Source organism: Anopheles merus, chromosome 2L (genome assembly GCF_017562075.2).
Source record: "Anopheles merus strain MAF chromosome 2L, AmerM5.1, whole genome shotgun sequence".
Taxonomy (NCBI): Eukaryota; Metazoa; Arthropoda; class Insecta; order Diptera; family Culicidae; genus Anopheles; species Anopheles merus.
The window spans coordinates 25,035,323-25,055,295 of NC_054083.1; the positions used below are offsets into that span (position 1 = coordinate 25,035,323).

General features: G+C 46.8%; 2 protein-coding genes across 2 annotated transcripts in view; both read right to left on the reverse strand.

The window, feature by feature from the left end:
* Positions 1-11,127, reverse strand: part of LOC121591574 (cyclin-dependent kinase 14) — a 131,823-nt gene extending 120,696 nt beyond the window's left edge. The window contains exon 1 of the mRNA XM_041912256.1: positions 10,664-11,127. Coding sequence (XP_041768190.1) covers positions 10,664-10,799 — 136 coding nt within the window. The 5' untranslated portion in view covers positions 10,800-11,127. The remainder of the gene's footprint in view (positions 1-10,663) is intronic.
* Positions 11,128-15,231: 4,104 nt separating this feature from the next.
* Positions 15,232-19,652, reverse strand: LOC121591887 (transcription initiation factor TFIID subunit 2). The gene is made up of 6 exons (XM_041912942.1): positions 19,515-19,652; positions 17,597-19,417; positions 16,906-17,529; positions 16,443-16,835; positions 15,646-16,372; positions 15,232-15,570 (listed from the first exon to the last, which is right to left on the reverse strand). The coding sequence occupies exons 1-6, from the start codon at positions 19,556-19,558 to the stop codon at positions 15,319-15,321; spliced, it is 3,861 nt and encodes a 1,286-aa protein (XP_041768876.1). The 5' UTR covers positions 19,559-19,652; the 3' UTR covers positions 15,232-15,318.
* Positions 19,653-19,973: the final 321 nt, after the last annotated feature.

Here is a 19,973-nt window from a genome sequence, read left to right on the forward strand (position 1 = left end):
CGGAGAGGTTGGTGATGAGAAAACCGGGGCCGGTCAAACTTTCAACCCCAACGGCCGCAGCTTTCCAGGCCTACCCCACCAATTACCTTGCCTACCGAAGGGTGTTGTTCCCCACCTGTATTCGGCTTTTTAAAAGGGCCAGTAAAGGGCCGGTCAGATTTTTAAATCCCACCACACCCCCACCCAAACTGGGATGCCAAAAAAAACACTTTGTTTTTTAGAGCAAAAGCATCATTCGGAAGGGTACGTACTGTGAGATAAAGCAGAAATGGGCAGAATAAAATTGCCGATGAAATGAATTTCAAACTTTGTTAGCAGCGATGGCACTAAACCGGCATCACCTCATCATTAGAGGTTTTGCTTTGACGTCATCAACGGGCTGGAGGTGGCTACCGAACCGTGAGCGTGAGCGAGATAACCCATCAGATAAGCCTATCGATGCGAATCGGGGAGAGTTTTTCGCAAGCTGTAAACTAGTGATGTGAGGAACGAGTGGCACCTTCCGTTTCGGAACCATCCCTAATTTCGAGTCGACATAATATCGCTTCCAGGGTTGTTCAGGTCAACCCGAAAGATACAAGCAGGTTCAGTAGGTGCAAGAGAACTTCAGTGATTCCGTGAACGATTCCGGCCAAGATAGGCTATTTTTTTTTAATGCAGTATAATACAACGCCAGTTTTCCGGGCTCATCAGGACTTCACCTCGTGGGGACACTCCTATAACACGAATATGTATGTTTGTTATCACAAATTCAATAGGTTTTTTATGTTTTGGTTTTCGTTGTTTGGTGCGCTAGTTTTTGGTTGAACCTAGTCAGCCAGATAGAAGGTAGATAAATAGATAAACAGCTTCCTATTTTAATTTTGAATATGAGAATGTAAAATTTAGGTATACAATTTTTTTATATACACACGGATTTAATTCCATTATTTATCTCATACGAAATGTTTCTTTTTGGTGTTTTGCTTTTGTTTTTTTTCGTTCATTTGTTCGTTCGATCTGCACAATAACTAGTAGTGGTTATGCGAACTCGCTGAACTAACAGGTCGGAGGCCCTTACATGGTTTTCAGATTCAATTTTCAGTGTCACCAAAATTTTTCATCGCTTGCGAGATGTTTTTCAACAGCTGTAACATATTGCATTTGCATCACACTGATATTTCAGTTCATCCACATGATTTTCAACACGTCTTATGTTGGATTGAACATGACAATTCTTTGTTACGTTCTGAAAATCATGTGTATGACCTGAAATTTTATTCTGATTCTAATACAATGTGTGACAGCTGTTGAAAAACATCTTGGAGGCGGTGAATAATTATGTGCAAATCCGGAAAAGACTTTGCAAACCCAGTATGATTTCGTGCACCTACTGATCATTACTCGTATATACTCTATCTAGTTGCACCTCGTCTTGATTACAAATCCGTTCTAACGCACCCGTTGCACTCACGAGTCCGAATCGATTCCGATAGGCTCGCATCCGAATCCGAGTCGTGAAATAAAACGAATTTCCCATCACTACTGCAAACCAAACAAAAGGGATAATCATTTTGCTAAATTTCGTATTTCTTTTTTTATTGATAATCGTTTCGTCTCATTAAAAAAAAACTTCTTTAAAGATGTGTAATTTCAATTGTTTCCAACCGCCCCAACGTGACTTATTTAAGCGCCACACAAAACAGTTCTTATTTATCATGCAAACAGAACACACGCAAAACGGAAAAAGCAAATAGAAGACTGCACCTATTACACCATCGCATTGCGTCATCTACTGTAACACTTTATCCAACCACAGAGCTCGGCACGGAACTGGCAGTGGAAGGAAAAGTACAACGCGGCCACAATGTCATTTTGTAATACCATCACAATACGATACTGCTGCTCCACAGCTTTACTTCATCGCTCCCACCATAGCAACATCGTCGTGAATTACAAGCGCTGTTGCCTCTGCTGCTGCTGCTGCTGCTGCTACTGCTGCAGTTAGAAATAAGTAGGTTGATAATGGGATTATCAAACAGCAAACGCGCTTCCTTGCGCTGCTTCCACCCTACGGCTTCCGCGCAACACTACCTCCGAAGCTCCGACGGACACCATTTAGCGTGCGTTCGAACAATCAAACTTTGACAAATAGATTGTATTTACATCACACCCCGCAACACACCATCGCAGGCTATCGGATGGCAGTCAGTGAAATTGGGTTCGGAAATGGGTTCAACCATCACTAACACCACACTACCGCTCGGATATACGGAAGTAGAACGACTTTTCTGTAAATCGATCGAATTCCGTTGTGGCTGGAAAATCGAAACACGGCGAGCACAACGACAACGACGACGTAGTAGTCGCCGGCAGCCTCAAACTTGGGTGCGTATCGATCGATGAGCGCGCATAAAGCCGATAAATGATCGTCGGTAGCGGATTATGGGGTAGAATTTTTCACGGTCTGGTGCAGCATTGTATTCGCAACGAAATTGGATCGAAGCAGGGATCGGTTTAATCAACCGTTTGATATTGTTTATGAGTTGCTTTATGCATGAGATAAGGTCAAATAAGCGCTCCGAAAACAATGACGCGACGGCAATCTAAAATCGAGATTTTTTCGCACAACAACCAATTCGATACATTAATAATAACGTTGTTTCATTCACTTTTTTTCTTCTTCTTCATATCGGAGAAGACAGCCACTCAATGGAAATCATTCTAATGATTTCCCGGACTTACAGTTCTGCTCATCCTGTATAATTGAATAAATCAGTAATTGCTTCTATTGAGATTCGATCCCATAACCTCTTCAATATAACACCGTCAGCTTATCCATTGCACTATGCAGCACCCGCTTCAACTGTGACGTTATTAGGAAGTATAAATTATCGCTCCAATAGGCCCATCCTAGTACAGAGAACAATCTAGATGAACCTTAAGTAGGAAGATTATGCATGCGCCTTTTATCCTGTCAGCAGAGCGCCCTCGAGAAAGTTTGGCTTCCACTTATGCATCACCTTCAATTAGAGCCACCTTTGCCGGAGCTGCCAGCAAAGTGGAGATGATTAATTTGCCGAAAGTTGCTCCGGAATGATAGCGTTGCATGCTAACCTGCACACCGCGAAAGCCCAGCAAAGATAGATCTTTCTCCACGGAACTAACATCAGGAGGGGCTGACGAAATTCTTCGCGCTCTTTTTGTGTTACACCTTTTATCACCCAAATGATGATAAATGGCTGAATGATGAACGCTTTCTATGGAGACAGGGGGCACGTTGTGTGTGAGTGTGTGTCAGAGGATTTCTTCGGGGAAACGTGTCTTCTCCAGTGCAGCAAGAATCGTGATCAGCTACTCAAGAAGGTCTTGCCGCTACCGTGGGACGTGGGGTACAAATATTTGGAACTTTTTTTTCCATCAACCCGAATCATTCCGGTACAGCACAAAAGACGTCAATTCCAATCACGTGAAGCTGTTATATTAGCAGCGTGTCTTGCAAAAGTCTTCCAGCGCCGTGCAGCGTGTACACGGAGCAGTATTGGAGAGATGTATTCGCCTGCCCATTGCGTATAATGTTTTACTTTGCTTCATTAATTCAATCAGCCTAATGCCGTGGCCTAAAGCTCTTTAAGTATGTTTTCTCCAATTTATGTCAAACAACTTAACATGTACGGAGGGATAGAAGGGGAGGAGGATAGAACGAGAGCTTGGAATGCTCGCAAATGAAAATAGTAGCGCGCAGTGGTGGTGCATAGTAATGAGCAGAATTAAATCCGAGTCACGTGGTGGCGTGATTAATGAGATTGTCCGTCGCTTCCCGCATACGATACCTTGCGCGGCTCGCAGCCGGGGATCGGTTACAAGAGTTTTCAAAAAAAAAAGTTTGCTTTCTCACTCTCTCTATTGCCCTGCTCGAACTAACTACTTAACGAGGGAAAATGGTTCTACTTTTCAGGTGAAAATCTAACTGCATACAGTCCAACAAGCACACGGCCGGAGCGAAAGTGTCATCCAGACACGGGTTGAGACGATGCGCGCGCGTGTGCGTAAATATTTTGCCGACAAAAATAAACCCCAGCGCGTTAATTCCGCGCGTCACCTAAATTGGTGCAACCAGGAGCAGCATTTGTGTGTGTGTGTGTGGGACACCAGAGTGTGCACCTATAAATACTGTCTGCAGTATCGTGGCCAGGCGAAGGTGATACTCCACTGGGGAAGGCATTCCATTGGACATAACACTCCGGTGGAATGGTAGAGACACCGGATAAAAGGAAACCCTACACTCAAGACAGCACCACGAAGAGCCGCCACTCCTCGCCCGAGAGCAGCGGTTGTGGGGAGAAGATTGGTACCATTGGAAAGAAGGGAAAGTTTTTCCACCGGAAACCAAACGAACCGAGTACAACGAGCAGCAGAATCGAACGATGACAATTTTATCGTCCCAAAGCGGGCTGCGCTGTGCTTCCCATATGTCTCGGGGGGTGTGGCCGGGAAAGACGATCTCGATTTGCTGGATAGCAGCTGGGTGGTGCGCTCGGGACCAGGGGAGAATGTTTCACATTCCGTGAAGTTAATCTTGCATGGCATTGTGTTGACGTGATTAGTGGCAACTATTTGCATCGACGTGGTGGGTTATTTAAACACGTTCGCGGTTCGAAATCGAGCAACCGTGGCGTTGTCCCTGAGGAGACAATATTTACTAAACTGCTTCAACGATTCGTATCTTCAAAAACTGTCAGGTCTTTAGGCGCCATTTAATTGTCATGATCAGGTCGTTCATTTCATTATAATATCGAATGAATTACTAAACTGCGCATCAATAAATGTTCTTGAGAGGAGCATGAAAGTGCTGGAACTATAAGGTCCTCTAAAAAGTGTCCTCTTTAGCTTGCCAAAGTATTTTAAACAGTAAACTTCAATACCTACATGATATGACGTTTGACCCATGATAGCTGAATATTCTTCTTGGCTAATTTATAGTATTTTAAATAAATTTTATGTTTCGTAGGTCTCTTTCACAGAATTATACATACGATGGGCTAATTCTTCTTGACAACGAACTTCCAACTTCGATATCTCTAATTCCTGATCTTCAAAAGCTATCATAAGCAGTGCTCCAAAATATCACTGTCAATGTCATAAATTCTGACTGAAACAAAATCTATGTCAGCATCACATACTCAATTGTGATGATCAGATGCGATACTCAAAACTATTGATGTGACCAATACATGCTTCGTGACATTTTTGCGACCGCGTTGGTCAGACACTATGTCATGACTATTTTATTACTGACTTATTCCGACTGAAATAACATCATGTCAGCGTCACGAGCTCTACTTCGAAGATCAGAAGTGAGACTCACGCATATTTTCATAGTTTTCGGTGGTGATTATGACGTGATTCTCATGACGTTTTGAAGCACTAATCAAACAGCATAAGAACTTTTGAAAATTTAGACTGGTTTCTAAACCATTCCTGAACTCCTTTATTGCCTTCATAGGCATCATTGTATTGATGTTCTAATTTGGTCGTTTCAAGTAGTTCCATTTTTAATAATCATTTCATTTAGAATAGATATCTTACGGGAGATCAAAGCACTCGTACTTTGTAGAAACATACAAAATTATTATTTTATTCAATTAAAATTTGAGGATGCAAGTCTCTACATAATCGAAAAGAATATAATCCTCATGAGGACAACCCTTACCGACAGGTTGACGAGTTCGCACATTCTCTCAGGCACGATTCATGCTAGTGTCCCTTCTTGAACACGAAGAGAGGGGGATGGGTGTCGGCGAGAGATTTGACGTACGGGATGCAAATTACTTTAGATTAATTATCCCGCACTGTCACCGTTTCTGGAGGGCGGGATAATTGATACGGAGTGTAATTGATTATGAACGCTAATTATCTTGAAATCATATGACATCAGTCGAACGGTCGTAAAGGAGTAATTCTATGCCTAAATATGACGTCCAAGTGACTGTGATTAATATCAGAATCCGCATACGTACCGACGTGTGATAGCAACCAACCAAGCTTTGTCCTACTGGTAGATGTTGAGATAATTTTTTGCATGTAATTTGTAAGACATCCAATGCGTCTAGTAATCGGATAATCATAAATTTAATCAAAGCGACTAAGTGGTACATTAGATGAATAATATTGATAGAAGCGACGAACCGCATTACGTACTCAATGATTTTTTTTTATTTATACGAGCAACTCCATTGAAACATTACTATAAAAAAATGTACTCAATCAAACACGCTGCTCAAGTGTACCCACTTCTCATCGGAGTGCAAAGAACGGTCCACAACTACTCGATTGAAGTAGAATTGTCCGTCCCAGAGTGAGGCTTACATTTTCCGCTAAATGGATTAGATAGCAATCACTAGCGTTCCCCTCTTCAGCTACAAACCATTCCGCAACTCATCCTCCTCTTTCTACTTTCCACTGCAGTTACAATCAATTATAAGCGGACTGCATTCGGCTCTCTGTCCCACGTTTGATGTGAACGTTGTGCTCTTGTAGGCAAAAAATGTTTTGCAACAGAACGATTGCATTTCGTATGCACGTTGTCTTTGCATTTTTCTTATAATTTTTTACCTCCTTTCTTGCTCGGTGGTCCTTTAGCAGAAGAATAATTATGAAAACAAAACAAAGCAAGACGAAGAAAAGTAGAAAATCCGCTCCAGCGCTGGAGCCGGAGTGTAGAACAAAATTCAAAAGCACTGCACTGCAATCTCTGTCGGAAGTGAGCCGGAAACTGGAACAAACGTACCGTAAAAGAAGACGCGAAACACGACAACACATTAAAAAAAATCATTAAAAAAAACTGTCTCCCAGCGTGGAACAGAATGCAGGTAGGAAGTAGGTGGAAAGACGCCATCAAATAAGGTTTGCAAGAACAAAAAAAGAACGTACATAAAATAAGTTTTCCACGTTTTTTCGGTCGGAAAATCTCTCTTTTCAGGCAATTGCTGCCTAACTTAACAGCATGGAAATGGCACGAGCGATGGAAGCAATGATAGGGAGAATTTTATAGGCATTACGGATAGAGCCAAAAAAACCTATTTAACAGCTTATCCAGTTTATCAAAATTGTTCAACCGTTTTAATTTGAAGAATTTACCTTTATTTTTGAAAATTCCATTTTTGCTCCAGCTTAAAACGATAAGTGGCGTTCCAATGCATGCACATTAAACACGACACTTCGCTGCATTTGTATGCAGTAAAGGAAAATAAGAACGGAATGCGAAGTTCCCCAACAAGCTCGCTAAAGCGTGTTATCAGTGAAATCTTGCATATTTCCAGATTTTTTTCGCTGGACTGCAATTGTGCCGATTTGTGTCCGAGGAAAGGAAAGCTGCAAAGACAAACAAAAACACACCGCAACACATTTCCCTACATATGTTCTAGTTTCGCCACGCCACTCTGGCTTAAGTGTTTCACGTTCAAGTGGAAGCAGCAACAGCAACAAAAAACAAGCGGGAAATTATGTGAACCGAAGTGCCGGTACAAGGTTCTAAGCGAAAACTAAAACGACAACACAAACACACACGAGAAGAAGAGGAAGAAAGAGAAAAACACGCAAACGAGCGAAAGAAAAGCACAACATCATTTCACTTTTGTGCATTAAGCGTTTTAGCAGGTGAAGCGATGATGCAAACCTATTCGCATGAATGGATCCAGCTTCCAGCATAAAACACACACACGCGCGCTCGCGCAAGCCGAGATTTACGGTGAATTTGGTACGAAAGCGATTACTGTCTCTCTTTTTTATCAGGGCTAGTGAAGAGATAAAAAAACACAATTTCCACTGGGAATTTGAAAAAAAGGATGATGCACCACAGATTTCTCTCCACATACACACACACATCATACAAGTGTTTTTGCGGCCAGTTGCGAAAAGCGGATGTGGTAGTAGTGTGAAGCATGTTCTAGTGAAGTGAGAGTAAGTAAAAAGAGAAAAAAAATCCACCCCGAGCTGTTTGTGGTGCTACACACTCCGTGGCAATCGATTGTTTGCAAAACAATTTCTTACAGTGCACAAATGCAGCCCCGTCCGTGTGTGCATCAGGGCATCCAACGCAGCCAACGAACTGGGGCTTGTGCGCGCTAAGCGAAATTGCAATGCAGCGCCGTCTCGATGACATTTGCCATTTAAGCAGTTTTTTTTTCGTTTTCTTCTTGTCTGCATTGTGTGTGTGTATTGTAAATGCTAGTAGAAGGTTTATTGCTCACAGACCGACTGCTAAACTGGGTCACCGATAGCAAAGCGATTGAAAAGAAGCATTTCTAGAGATGAGACGCGATAAACGCCTGCAGGTATGCAATTGGTACAGCAAAATCTCTCTTTTAGTATTGCGGTAGTGTCAGGCGGCTAATGGGATTACATCCAATTTAATGATGAGAATGCTTAATGTATACAAAAAGGCCAGCATAAGCATGATGAAATACGTCACGGAACGACGCACGGAATTTCCCACTCACCACACAATAATTGTTTGCATCCAAATGCAAAGAACGTTCCCAGCAAAAAGGGTGCAATAATTGTAGATATTTCCGGTCTGCATCGATTCTTAGCCATGTTTGCGCCTTCCTCCACAGGTTGTTGTGTCCAACCAACGCCGTTCATTCCACATTCCTTTTTAGCGTATGTACGAAGAAACGCACACCCCGCACACACCGCAAAGAGTTTAGCCATCGAAGGACATTGGCTGCTTTTGTCTGTTTCCTTACCCACCACAACCAGCACCAGCAGCAGCAAGTTTGTTTGAAGATGCTGGCTAGACGGAAGAAGCAAGATCAAGTTTCTGCGCCCGCCAAGCGCAACGATCGTGAGAAGGAATGTACGCGAGACACGGTGTGACACCCGATCTCAGGGCGGTTTTCAGCAGAGCATACATTACTTTTCCAGACGTTCCATGTAAATCCCCATTATTACTACAAAAAAAGGTGCAATTGTTGTACAATTAATTATTTAAATAATGAAGCCTTTCTACTCGGATCAAACCCAGAGTGCAGGATCGTCAATTGCAAGGTTTAAGCTCTCGAACGAATCCACTAGTCAGTGAAACCAGATGCCCGATCCGATCGCGCTGGGAACACAACTCTTTTCTGGTCCGGTGGGAGACATGCGTTGTCTCGCCATTTTACACACCCCGGGTTCGCTGTTGCACCGGACGGATTTCATTGACTTTTGCCGTTTCTTGTGTGCGAATTAGTTCTTTGTTTCTTTTCGTGCGACATTCGCCCAGGGGCCTACGGTTCTCCTGCCAAACACTCCATACACTCATCTCGTGTACTCTCCCCGTTGTGTAGGTTTTAGGTCGCATCTATTGGAATGTAGTCCGGACGTGACTTTGCACACAAGCACACACGCAAACACACTCGCAAGGAAGAAGTTTTCGCGCAAAATGGAGAGGAATTAGCAAGTGCAAAATCGAAGAATCGCTTTGTCCTAAAATCACACTTTCCCAGAATGTTAATATCATTTCATCGGAAGCTATTTTACAAAGCCTTCTCTTGGCTAGCCCATTTATTGTGCAAAACTTTGTTACGCGCACGATAAGATTATCTTTTACCTACAAAAACTGATACCACCGGTGGGGGGGGGGGATAAATCGGACACAAAAACCACTGTAAAGGGGTTTGGGACAATCGGTACCGCGCTTTGTGGTCGGTGCAGCTTATCACCAAAAGGCGCTGAGCCAAAGGTTTGCGATAAGTTAGCGAGAAAGGAAATGAGAGCACCCTACAGTAACAGGTTGAAAATGGAGGTGGTTACAGGGGATAACAAAAAAAGCCCACCACCCGCACTCAATGTAGAATTGAGATAAAACAATCCACACACACGCTCGTTAATTTCAAACTTGTCCTCAATAATGGTAAAAACAGTGAGGCAAACGTTTTGCAACCGATTAGAGGAGGTTGTTGGCCCTTATAAAAGCCTTATCAGAATGGGGGCGGAGGAAAATGGCATTTCCACGCAAGATGCACGTAAAATTGTGATTATTGAACGAAACAAAAACTACAATCCACACGTAACTGTACAACAATCAACCGCTCCAAAAACCTTCTCCTGCTTCCAAGGTTTATCAATTAGCACCGATGGCATGCTGGCCAAGTCGTCGTACATCGCATAAATTTGATTAAAAATGGAAACGACCAACAGACACAGGTAGAGCAACGGACATTGATTGCAACAAAAAACAACAACATCCCCAAGAGACATTTGGCTTCGGGGCACAGACCACATCATGCCTGTCGGGCGTGTGTCGTTTGGGGCCAACCTTTTTTTTTTTTTTTGGGCGCAACCTTGAAACGTGGCCTCTCTCTCTCCCTCTGTCGGGGGAGGCGGATGAAGAGTGATTCGAATATTTATGGACAAATTTTGGTTTTTGAAGCTGATCCACCCACGGCAAGAGCTGTGGTGAAGTGTGAGCTGGCATGTGTGGGTCCATAAAAGACAGCCAACAGCACCACCACCACTACTACCACTACTAGAAAGAAGCATCCAATTAGAAGGATGAGAAACGAGTGCAATAAAACAAGAAAATTACGAAGAAGGGGGAAAAATATTAATATTATTTTTGTATTCCAATTTTTTCTGCAAAATCATAGATTTTAAGTGAGTGTATGTGTTTGTGTGTTTGAGTCACGGTGTCACTTACCTTCTTTAGCGGCTTTCGTGTTGTTCGGTGGCACCGTGTTACCGTTTCCGCTGCCAAATCCGCCACTGCCACCACCGCCGCCCGCGCCTCCGCCCACGCTCCCGCTGCCACTTAATCCCACCACCCCGCTCATCATCACTCTTACCACACACGCACGCACACCTACCCACGCACCGGTGTGTACCGAACCACCACTACCGCACGCACGAACACACACACACGCCGGGTTTGGTGTGGGGGATTGATTTTTATCTACGCTTTGCAACTTTTACACAACTATATTACGATACACACACCCCTCACCAACACCTTCCTACCGTTTTACCTTTACAAACGGCTTCTTCTTCTTCTTTTCGAGCGCCAAAAACAACGGATGGTTTGGGAGGCAGCTCTTGTGTGTGTGTGGGTGGTTAAGGTTAATTCTCACCCTTTCCCTTTTTTGTAGGTGAATTTTATTATTTATTTTTCACCTTCAAATACACTCACACACACTCCTACAATTACTAAAAACACAACAACGACGGCCAACAATGGAAACACACACACGCGCACGCACTTCTTGTTGTTGTGTTGTTATTGCAATTGGGATGAAACAATCGCGCGAAAGCGTTACCACACACACGCACACCTGTTTACACGGCACTGTGATAAAAGGAGAAGGAGAAAAAATAATCAGCAACAATTAAAGAGCCCTTTTTTGGGGGGGGGGGGGGAGGATGAACAAAATCCGTCACACAACACACGTACAACCCACACACACAGACACACATACAGCATCGCAACAGCATCGATTCCGAAATTCCGACACTCTGGCTGCACACTGCGAAGCCTACGCGCGTGTTCTACTGCGAGCAAAGGGCGGTGAGTCACACATACACACCTGGCGAACAAAACACACGCGGCGGGAGGAAAAGAGAGCGAATGCCGTGGAAAGGACTCGAAACAAAAGGACGTGTGCAGGACACACACACACACACGCGCGCGCGGTCAGAGCGATCCAGCAACAACTAGCACCAGCTCACCCCGGATAGATCTCGCCCACTGCAAGGGCGCTTCGTTTTTGACAGGTTGGTTACGCGCGCTCTCTCGCTCACTACACACTATCTCTCTTTCTCTCACACGCGATGGCTGCTCTGTTGTAGGGCGCTGGTGCTGCTGCTGCTGCTGCTGCTTGCAAGAAAAGCAAAACAAAACACCCGAGCGGTGCTGCTGCACACACCGATACACTTCTTGTCTGATGTTTTCTTTCTATGCTCTAATATATAGACCCGTATGTGCGTGTGTGTATGTGCCACTACAGCACGCATAAAATGAGCGAAAATATCGTCGTGGTGGCGACCGTCGTCATCCTCCAAAAAAAAACACAATATTCGCCCATTTCTTAGGCCCTTTCTTTTGCTGCCGTGCTGCTCGGTATGTCCCCGTGGCTATGCTGGTGTCTCGTCCTCTCGTTCTCTCTCTCTTTCTTTAGCACAAACACACACACACACTCATCACGGCACACCATCACAACCTTGGCATGCTAGTGCACTTTGCTATTTCTTGCGCTTCTTGCTCTTGTACCGTCCGTGCCTCAACTAGCTCATCGAACCTGTCCTGCCCTGCAAGCCTTTTCTTCCTACTTAGGCTATTCTCCTCTTCTTTACGGCTTCCACGCGAAAACCATGCATCTCAACATTTCGCTTCTCGTGTGTGTGTGTATGTCTGTGTGTGTCGAGCTTCCCCACGCGATGGGTTCCGTTCCCGGCGACGGTGTGCCCTTTTACATTCCTCCCTTCCGCTCCACCATACATCCCATATACACACACACATGCACACACATACACAGATAAATGGTGCCGGGTGGCGAGTTCGATCGATCACCTGACCTATCGCACACCGGTGTGTAATATGTTGCGTTTCATATATCTTTCTCATGCTGCCCTTCTATTCCAGATCAACCCCAAAAAAAAAGGCACAGAGTGGACATTCCACACATACATGTACACACACAGTTTCCAGGGAAGACCAAAATTTCCGGTTCCCGATCGGGGCACTGTGGGGGCCGCACACACTCTTGCACGGCTACCGATGCACGACGACGACCACCACCGAAGCGGTTCCAATCCACTTGCCATTTGCTGAGGGGGCGAGGGAGCGTTCGATCGTAACTGTAGCAGATGATAGTTCCCCGCATCCACATTCACCCCATTGGACACTGTGGAGTGGAAGATCTTGCACTCACAGGATTCACAAGGAGAGCGATGGCTACACACACACACACACGCGCGCACTCAGGTGAGGAGACACAGACCTGCCACTGGATATTGTGCGGAACTTTGCGTTTGCTGCTGATGCTGCTGTTGTTGTTGTTGCTGGAACGCAGCGTGTCGTTGTCGTCACTGGACCCGCACGGACACAGGACACACAGCACTCACACACACACACACCTTGAACGCGGCACGCTTGCCGTTCTGCTGCCTCACCGTGCGGCAGCCGAGATTTATTCTGCGTTTCCTCGTTCGGTGGATACAACCCAAAAAAATAATAATACCAAATGTTCCTGTTTCCCCCATCAAACTACAACAAACCGACCTCGCTTATCCGTCCCGGACATTGGCAGCGGCACGGATTAGCGGCGCTTCGCGAAACGCGCACAGCACACTGCCCGTACAACAAATTACTGCAGTTGGCAGAGCTCGCGAGACCGCTACAAATCAGTGCGATTTTCAGTCGTGCTGGCGAGCGTTTTTGAAAGGCGGAATCGAAGTCCATATAAGGTACAGGTCGATGCATGCCTAAGGACTTGACATAAAAGATGGTTCGGCTTGACAGTTGTCTCGTTCAGTTCTTTTGGGTACATTTTGTGTAGGGTGCTGCATGACGTTCATAAATTTTAGGTTTTTATTTGTAAATCATCTTTAAAACGATTTTGTTGGGAATTGTTTCAAGTGTAATAATTACTTTTAAGTACCATACATCGCGAAAACACCCAAATAGCCAGCTCGTACTTTATAGCTGATTTAGGGCTGTTTAACGAAAAATCGTTCCGATGTCGTACTTTGTGGCTGATTAAGAGATAAGAAGTACTTTGCGGAACTATGGAGCTTTTTAACAGGCACATGGTACTCTTTGGAACTTTGCGGCTGATTAGCACTATGTGTAGGGTTCATGATAGAACTTGAAGGCTTGTTAAAAAAGCGTACCGAACTTGGTGGAACTTTATAGCTTTTTAATGCATGACATCGGTACGAGATGGCTCATGTCAAAGTGTCAAAGACGGACGCCGGCAATAATCTCATTGCTGCTGCACAAGTTAGATTCGTTAATTGAAGAATGAATATTGAGTGAAGTGATTGTGAATTATCAGTAAATTGTATAAAGTTTTTTGTAATTCATTAATACAATTTATTTAAAAATATACACATGTGTTTAAACGAAACAAATCTTGTTGTTTATTTCATCGTTGACGCTTGCTTGAAAATAAAACACAAAGAAAAATAATCCCTGGCATCATGGCATAAGGAGGCTGCTTAGGCGCTGTTTGAAAGACCCACATAGAACTTTGATGCTGTTTATCTACTGCAAAAGGCGAATTAGAGCAGCGATCTTTAGCGTGCCAAAATGAGCTGCTTAAGCAATTTTGGCTATTTGGGCACCCAACAAACTTTGTTATTCTGAATAATGTAGCGCAAATAAAGTATTTAATTTTAATTTGAATTTGATTTTAATATTTTATTTTATTTAATGAATTTTCGCTGAGAGATCACATTGGAATATATTTTTGACTCAATTTAATTAAAAACGACAAAAAAGCACCGTAAAAAGTAAAACTAGTTGCGAAATTAACACCTCGTTTAATTGGAGCTTGTGTGCGTGCGTGTAGAAATGAACGAGGGAACTGACAAATCATTTTATTGGTGCAAAAAGAGCTATGCATTGACCTGTATCCTATATGGACTTTGGGTGGAATGACACTTTTTGACGTTTTCAGTGAGGGTTTTGAGCGCCATCTTGAACGCTCAAAACCCTCACTGAAACGCCAGGCGAGCAAAGAACGGGTATAGCAAGTAGAGAGCAAGATGCAGCGATTTGCTTACCACCTAAAATGTCACCAGCAACTGTACATAAAAGGATCAGCTGATGCAATAGCGGAATATGTACGAGCAATATGAGAGATGAATGAGCTCAAACCGCTCAAAATCTTTATAAACAAACCCACCATGTATGAGCAAGTGAGACGACGGAACGAAAATGCTAATATGGCACACACATGAAATGAATGAGGGTTAGGTGAAGAGAGTGGTGGAGTGTATTGTTTTACCATTTAATTTAGTCCACCAACACAGTCGCACACCAGCACTATACTTTCGGCATCTTGAATCCTCAAAAAGCATCACTCCAAACGTCAAAAACTGTCATTTCGCCGTTAAAAAACACTCTCCAGCACGAGGGAAAATCGCACCGATTTGGAGCGATCTCGCGAGCTTACAAACTGCAGTAATTTGTTGAACGGGTAGCCGACAGCTGCAGGTTCATACTGTCGCATCCAGTGCTTGCCGACCGTTTTTGTAACGTTCATTTTCAAATCGCTTGTAGTTGTTTTATTTATTTTATACTTTTAGTTTCCGTTTCACTACGTTATTTAGAGTTTCTTAGCCTAATGCTTCTTCCTGTTAGAGCGTCAAGTCGAGCGTCGTCGGATTGCTGTCCCGGCTGGAGCTGTCGGCCGAGCTGAGCGTTTCCTGCGTTTCCTCCCGTATCACCCGCACAATGTTGGGATCCTTCTTGTCCTTGCCCTTGTCCCGGTCGCGATCACCCCCGCTTCGATCCTTATCCTTCTCCCGGTCCCGCTCCCGGTCCTTGTCCTTGTTGTGCTTGTGTTTGTGCTTGTGCTTATGCTTCTTCTTGTCCTTCTTTTTCTTTTTCTGCAAAACAAAAGCATATTTCTTACATTTGCTCTGCAAAAACACATTCAATCGGCCCCAGCCCGGCATGCTTACCTTGCTACCATCCGTCTTGGAGCTGTTCGGATCGACCGCTGCGGACGATTCGTTCGCCATTCCCGCCTTGCCGAACATGCCCGGCTCGAAGCCGGTTGGGCCGCCCGCTCCCTTCGAGCTGCCCATGCTAATGCCCGGCAGCGAGATCGAGTTGTCCGAGTAGAACTCTGCCTTGATCTTCTTCGACGGCGGTTCCTTCTCGAGCACACCGGACGGCGGATCGTTGTCGTCCAGATCGATAACCTCCTCCTTCACCTGCTCCATCGACTTGTTGCCCGTCTCGCCGGCCTCCTTCTTGATGCTGGCCTCGACCGTCTCGATGATGCGCTGATTTTCCCGCGCCACCCGCTCATTGTCCTCCTGCTCCTCGCGCGCGCGGCTCTCCGCATCGTCGTACGGTGAGCCGTCGCGGCTGCGCGGTATCATCACCTTCGTGTCGCCGATCTCGATCATATCGAACGATTCCTTCACGTCGGCCGGCTCGGGTGTGGCGGACCGGTCGCGCTTCATCGTGTACGGCGCGAGGGGCATCGCGTCGTCCGGGGCAGGGGAGCTACGCCGGCTGCCACCCCGATCGGAGTAGCCGAAGCCGGACGAAGGTTTCTGGGCGCGCAGAATCGACCCAAGCTCCTGGTTGGACAGGCAGGCCGGCATTCGCACACCGTACAGCGTGTAGTACAGATCGACCATATCGCACCGGAGCCGTGTGTCGTGCGAGAGCTTCGAACTAGGAAAAAAAGGAAGAATTAATGTCACTCACGTGCTTCGATATCGTGCCTTTTTGTTCTTCAATTTACTTCATGTTTTCCCAAATGCGCAGCGCAAGCGCTTCCCGGTCCAGACGGTGCCGGTTCGATTTATCGAACGGCAGTGCCTCGATCATACAACGACCGAGCTGATGGCGAGCCATCGGGTCGGGATCCGTCTCGAGCAGCTCCATCAGATGCTCCAGATCCTCCCAACGGCCATCGATCTTGACGTAATCCACCAAACACTCCATCGCGGCCAGACGCACATCGATGTACTGGCCGTAGGCGGCGTAGCTGCGATAGATCTTCGGGTTCGTCGGTAGATGGCCACACTTTTGCAGCTTGCGGATTACCTTCAGGCACGCGATCGATACGGTGTACTTGTACGATGGTAGGTGCTTCTCCAGATTAAGAATTCTCGTCACTTCCTCCAGCACCAGCCTGCAAAAGCGAAATTGGTTGAATTAATTAACCTTCTTTGACTGCGGAATGGATCTTGCAAGCTGCTTACTTGGCATCTTGCGACAGATTCTCCGACGAAAGCGCCCGTCCCTGATGCACCACCGAAATGACCGGCGTGATCGTGTTGCCCAGCGCCTCGACCAGCGCCGCCCGGTAGTAGTTGTCCGAGTAGTGGTTCTTCGAATTGTCGTTGTACTTGAACAGATCGAGCAGGAACCGGATCACCTCGGGCGGACAGATGCCGTGTGCCGTCCGCAGGCCCGCCATCGCGACCGGGATCGTCTTCTGCAGGAAGTAATGCTGAAAGTTGGTAAAGTTGTTCTGCCGTATGATGTGCGGCGCGCTGAACGACCCGAAAAACTTCTTAAAGATCGTGAGCATCGCGGGCGGTCCCTGCCACGACGTGACCATGGCGTTTGCGACCTTCGTCAAGCAGATGGCCGCCTGACAGCGGACCTCGTAAAACACCCGCTCGCTTTCGATCGTGTCGGTCAGGGCGAGGCGCGTCTGTGGGGTGGCGTACTTTTCCAGCGCTTTAATCGCCTCCAGCTGGGCCGTTACGTCGCGTTCGTGGCGCAGCTGGAACTGCCACTGGAAGTCGGGCTGTTCGATGTTGACGGAGCGCAGCAGCGTCATTTCCGGATCGAGCCGTATCCACAGGACCGGAGATTCACTGAAAAAGAGGAAGAGAGGAATTATTGCATTCAAGAAGCGGCTGTGCTCTGCATGCCCACACTTACGCCATCGGAGACAGATCCATGTCCACCTCCTCCCCCGTGCAGAGTGGAATCTTTTTCTTCTTATTGCGCCGGCTCTTCGAGTGGCACGTAATGTCCGACTTGACGATGATGTTCTCGATCTGCAGCGTGTGCTTAAACGTACCGTCCAGCTCCTGCAGCTGAATCAGCAGCGGGCCGACGTACTTCCGCACCCCGCGCTGGTTCACACAGTCCTGCCGAATTTCCAGCTCGATCGTGTTACGCTTCGAGTTAAACACCGACGTCATCGTAAACTTGGCATGCCCGCCCGTCCGCACCCACTGATCGATAAACACCGACATGTCCTTGCCCGTCACCGTGAAGATCGCCTTCGAGAAAACGTTCGTCGAGATCAGCATGTGGCCCCACAGCCCGCTGCCAATCTTCGTGCCGGCCGCGTTCGACGCCAGCGCCAGCTGCTTGTTGAACACCTGCAGCAGCAGCTCCTGCCCGATCCGGTGCTCCAGCATCCGTATGACCAGGTGCGACTTCTTGCGCATCAGCTCAATGTACTTCGGCGACATCGTGTGCAGATTCTTAATGGGGAAGTAGAACGGATTGTCATTGTACGCCTTCTGCGGCGCGGCCGGCGAGTTGTTGATGGCCGACACGGCGGGCGGTGCCGGCGCCTGGCTACAGTCCAGTATGATGCCCCCGTACTTCTCCTCGTACCGCACCACCTCGTCCAGCTCGTCCCGAATCCAGCTGCGGTACGCATTGTTGCCGAAGCACTTCTTCGAGTTCAGCCCGCACAGGTACTCGGCAATGCCGCGCGCCAACCACGCATCCGACCAGTTCTCCATCGTGATAAAGCAGCCGAAGAACTGCTCCGCGATCGCTTTCGACATCATCTTGCGCGAGTGGAACGTCTGATCGATGATCGCGATCGAGTGGAGCAGATGCGTCGACAGCAGCGTCATCGTCGCGTACGCATTGCACTCGTTGTCGATCTCGTCCACAAACACCTGCTTGTAGCAGGAGAAGGGATAGCGCGTCGACAGCGCCTCCTCGTAAAACTCGAACGCCTCGTGCAAGTACCGCACCGTGTTCTTCAGCAGCGGCATCAGCTGCGGCAGACAGAAGTGCGTCACCTCGTGCATGTGCGGATCGACGAAGATCTCGAACGGCCCGACCGCCAGCGCAATGTTCGGGGCACAAACCGGCACCGACAACACGTAGTGGTACGTTTTGCGCTGCAAATCCGGTGTCATGACCACCTCCACCAGCTCCCCACACGACACCGCCGTCATCGTTTTGTCCACGGTAAACTCCAGCTTCCAGGTGCACGGTTCCGCGTAGCTGTCGATGCAGGGGAACCACATGCGCGACGAGTTCTCGTGCCCGTAGGTGAACATGTGCGCCGCCCGCTCTTCCATCGTACCCTCGCCCTCCGGGATGACAAAGTGCACGCCGCCCGGCGGATCTTCGAGCGAAAACTCGATCCCGATGCGGACACCGCGTCCCTCCGAGATCAGGTGCTTCGCTTCCGGCGGTACCACGATCACCAGCTCGCCCTTGTTCTCGTCCGCGTCCGTTTGCCGGGCCACGTCCAGGTGGCTTTTGGAGAAAAACTCCAGCGACTTGTTCTTCGTCTCGCCCTGGCAAATGTCCTGGAACGGGTCGAAGTAGTGCATCTCCGCCTCATAGCTGTCGTCGAGGATGACGCGATAGATGCGACACTGGCGGCAGTTCAGCCGTATCACCGGCAGCCAATCGCTCGTCGGCACAATCAGCAGCTCCACGAAGCCGATGATGCTCTTCCGCTCGAAGTTGATACCGGTCAGGCTGAGGATTTGGTGCGCTGTAATGACAGGAAGAGGCAGGGGAAGGGAAGAAGCCAAACACGATTACACAAAACAGCACAGCAAACCACGTCCACGTGCCAACTGGTGATACTTATAGTTTAAACGGGCGGGGCGTCGCCTCTGAGCCCTCTTTCTTCATTTTTTAAGGCGTTTATCTGGTTCCTGGGCACGCAAACATTTGCACATCGCCGCCGCGTATTGCTTTGCTCCGATGTGAACGCGTTTGTTTATTTGTTTGCAATGTTTGCCAAAAGACCAGGTACGTCCATTCTGTCATTTCCTTGTTGACAGCTTCTCGCGTTGATTGCGTTTGACAGCTGAGAGCAACGAACAAATCATCATTTGAAATGGGCAAATTACGCAAAAATAGAGAAAAAATATGTTATTTAACAGTACTTATTCAACTTTCACGAAAATAGTTCATAAAATCGTGCTATTGAATAATTTTCTTTAACTTTTCTCGTTTTTTTCACAAAATCAAATCACCCCTACTTTCGCTACTGTCTGCTAGATGGCGCTAGCAGCACTCTGCCAATTTGACAACCATCTCGCAA

Coding starts and splice junctions, on each gene's coding strand:
- LOC121591887 (XM_041912942.1), bottom strand. CDS start 19,558: ATGAAGAAAGAGGGCTCAGAGGCGACGCCCCGCCCGTTTAAACT. Junction 17,530..17,596: donor ATGGATCTGTCTCCGATGGC/GTAAGTGTGGGC, acceptor CCTCTTTTTCAG/TGAATCTCCGGTCCTGTGGA. Junction 15,571..15,645: donor CCAAGACGGATGGTAGCAAG/GTAAGCATGCCG, acceptor TTTGTTTTGCAG/AAAAAGAAAAAGAAGGACAA.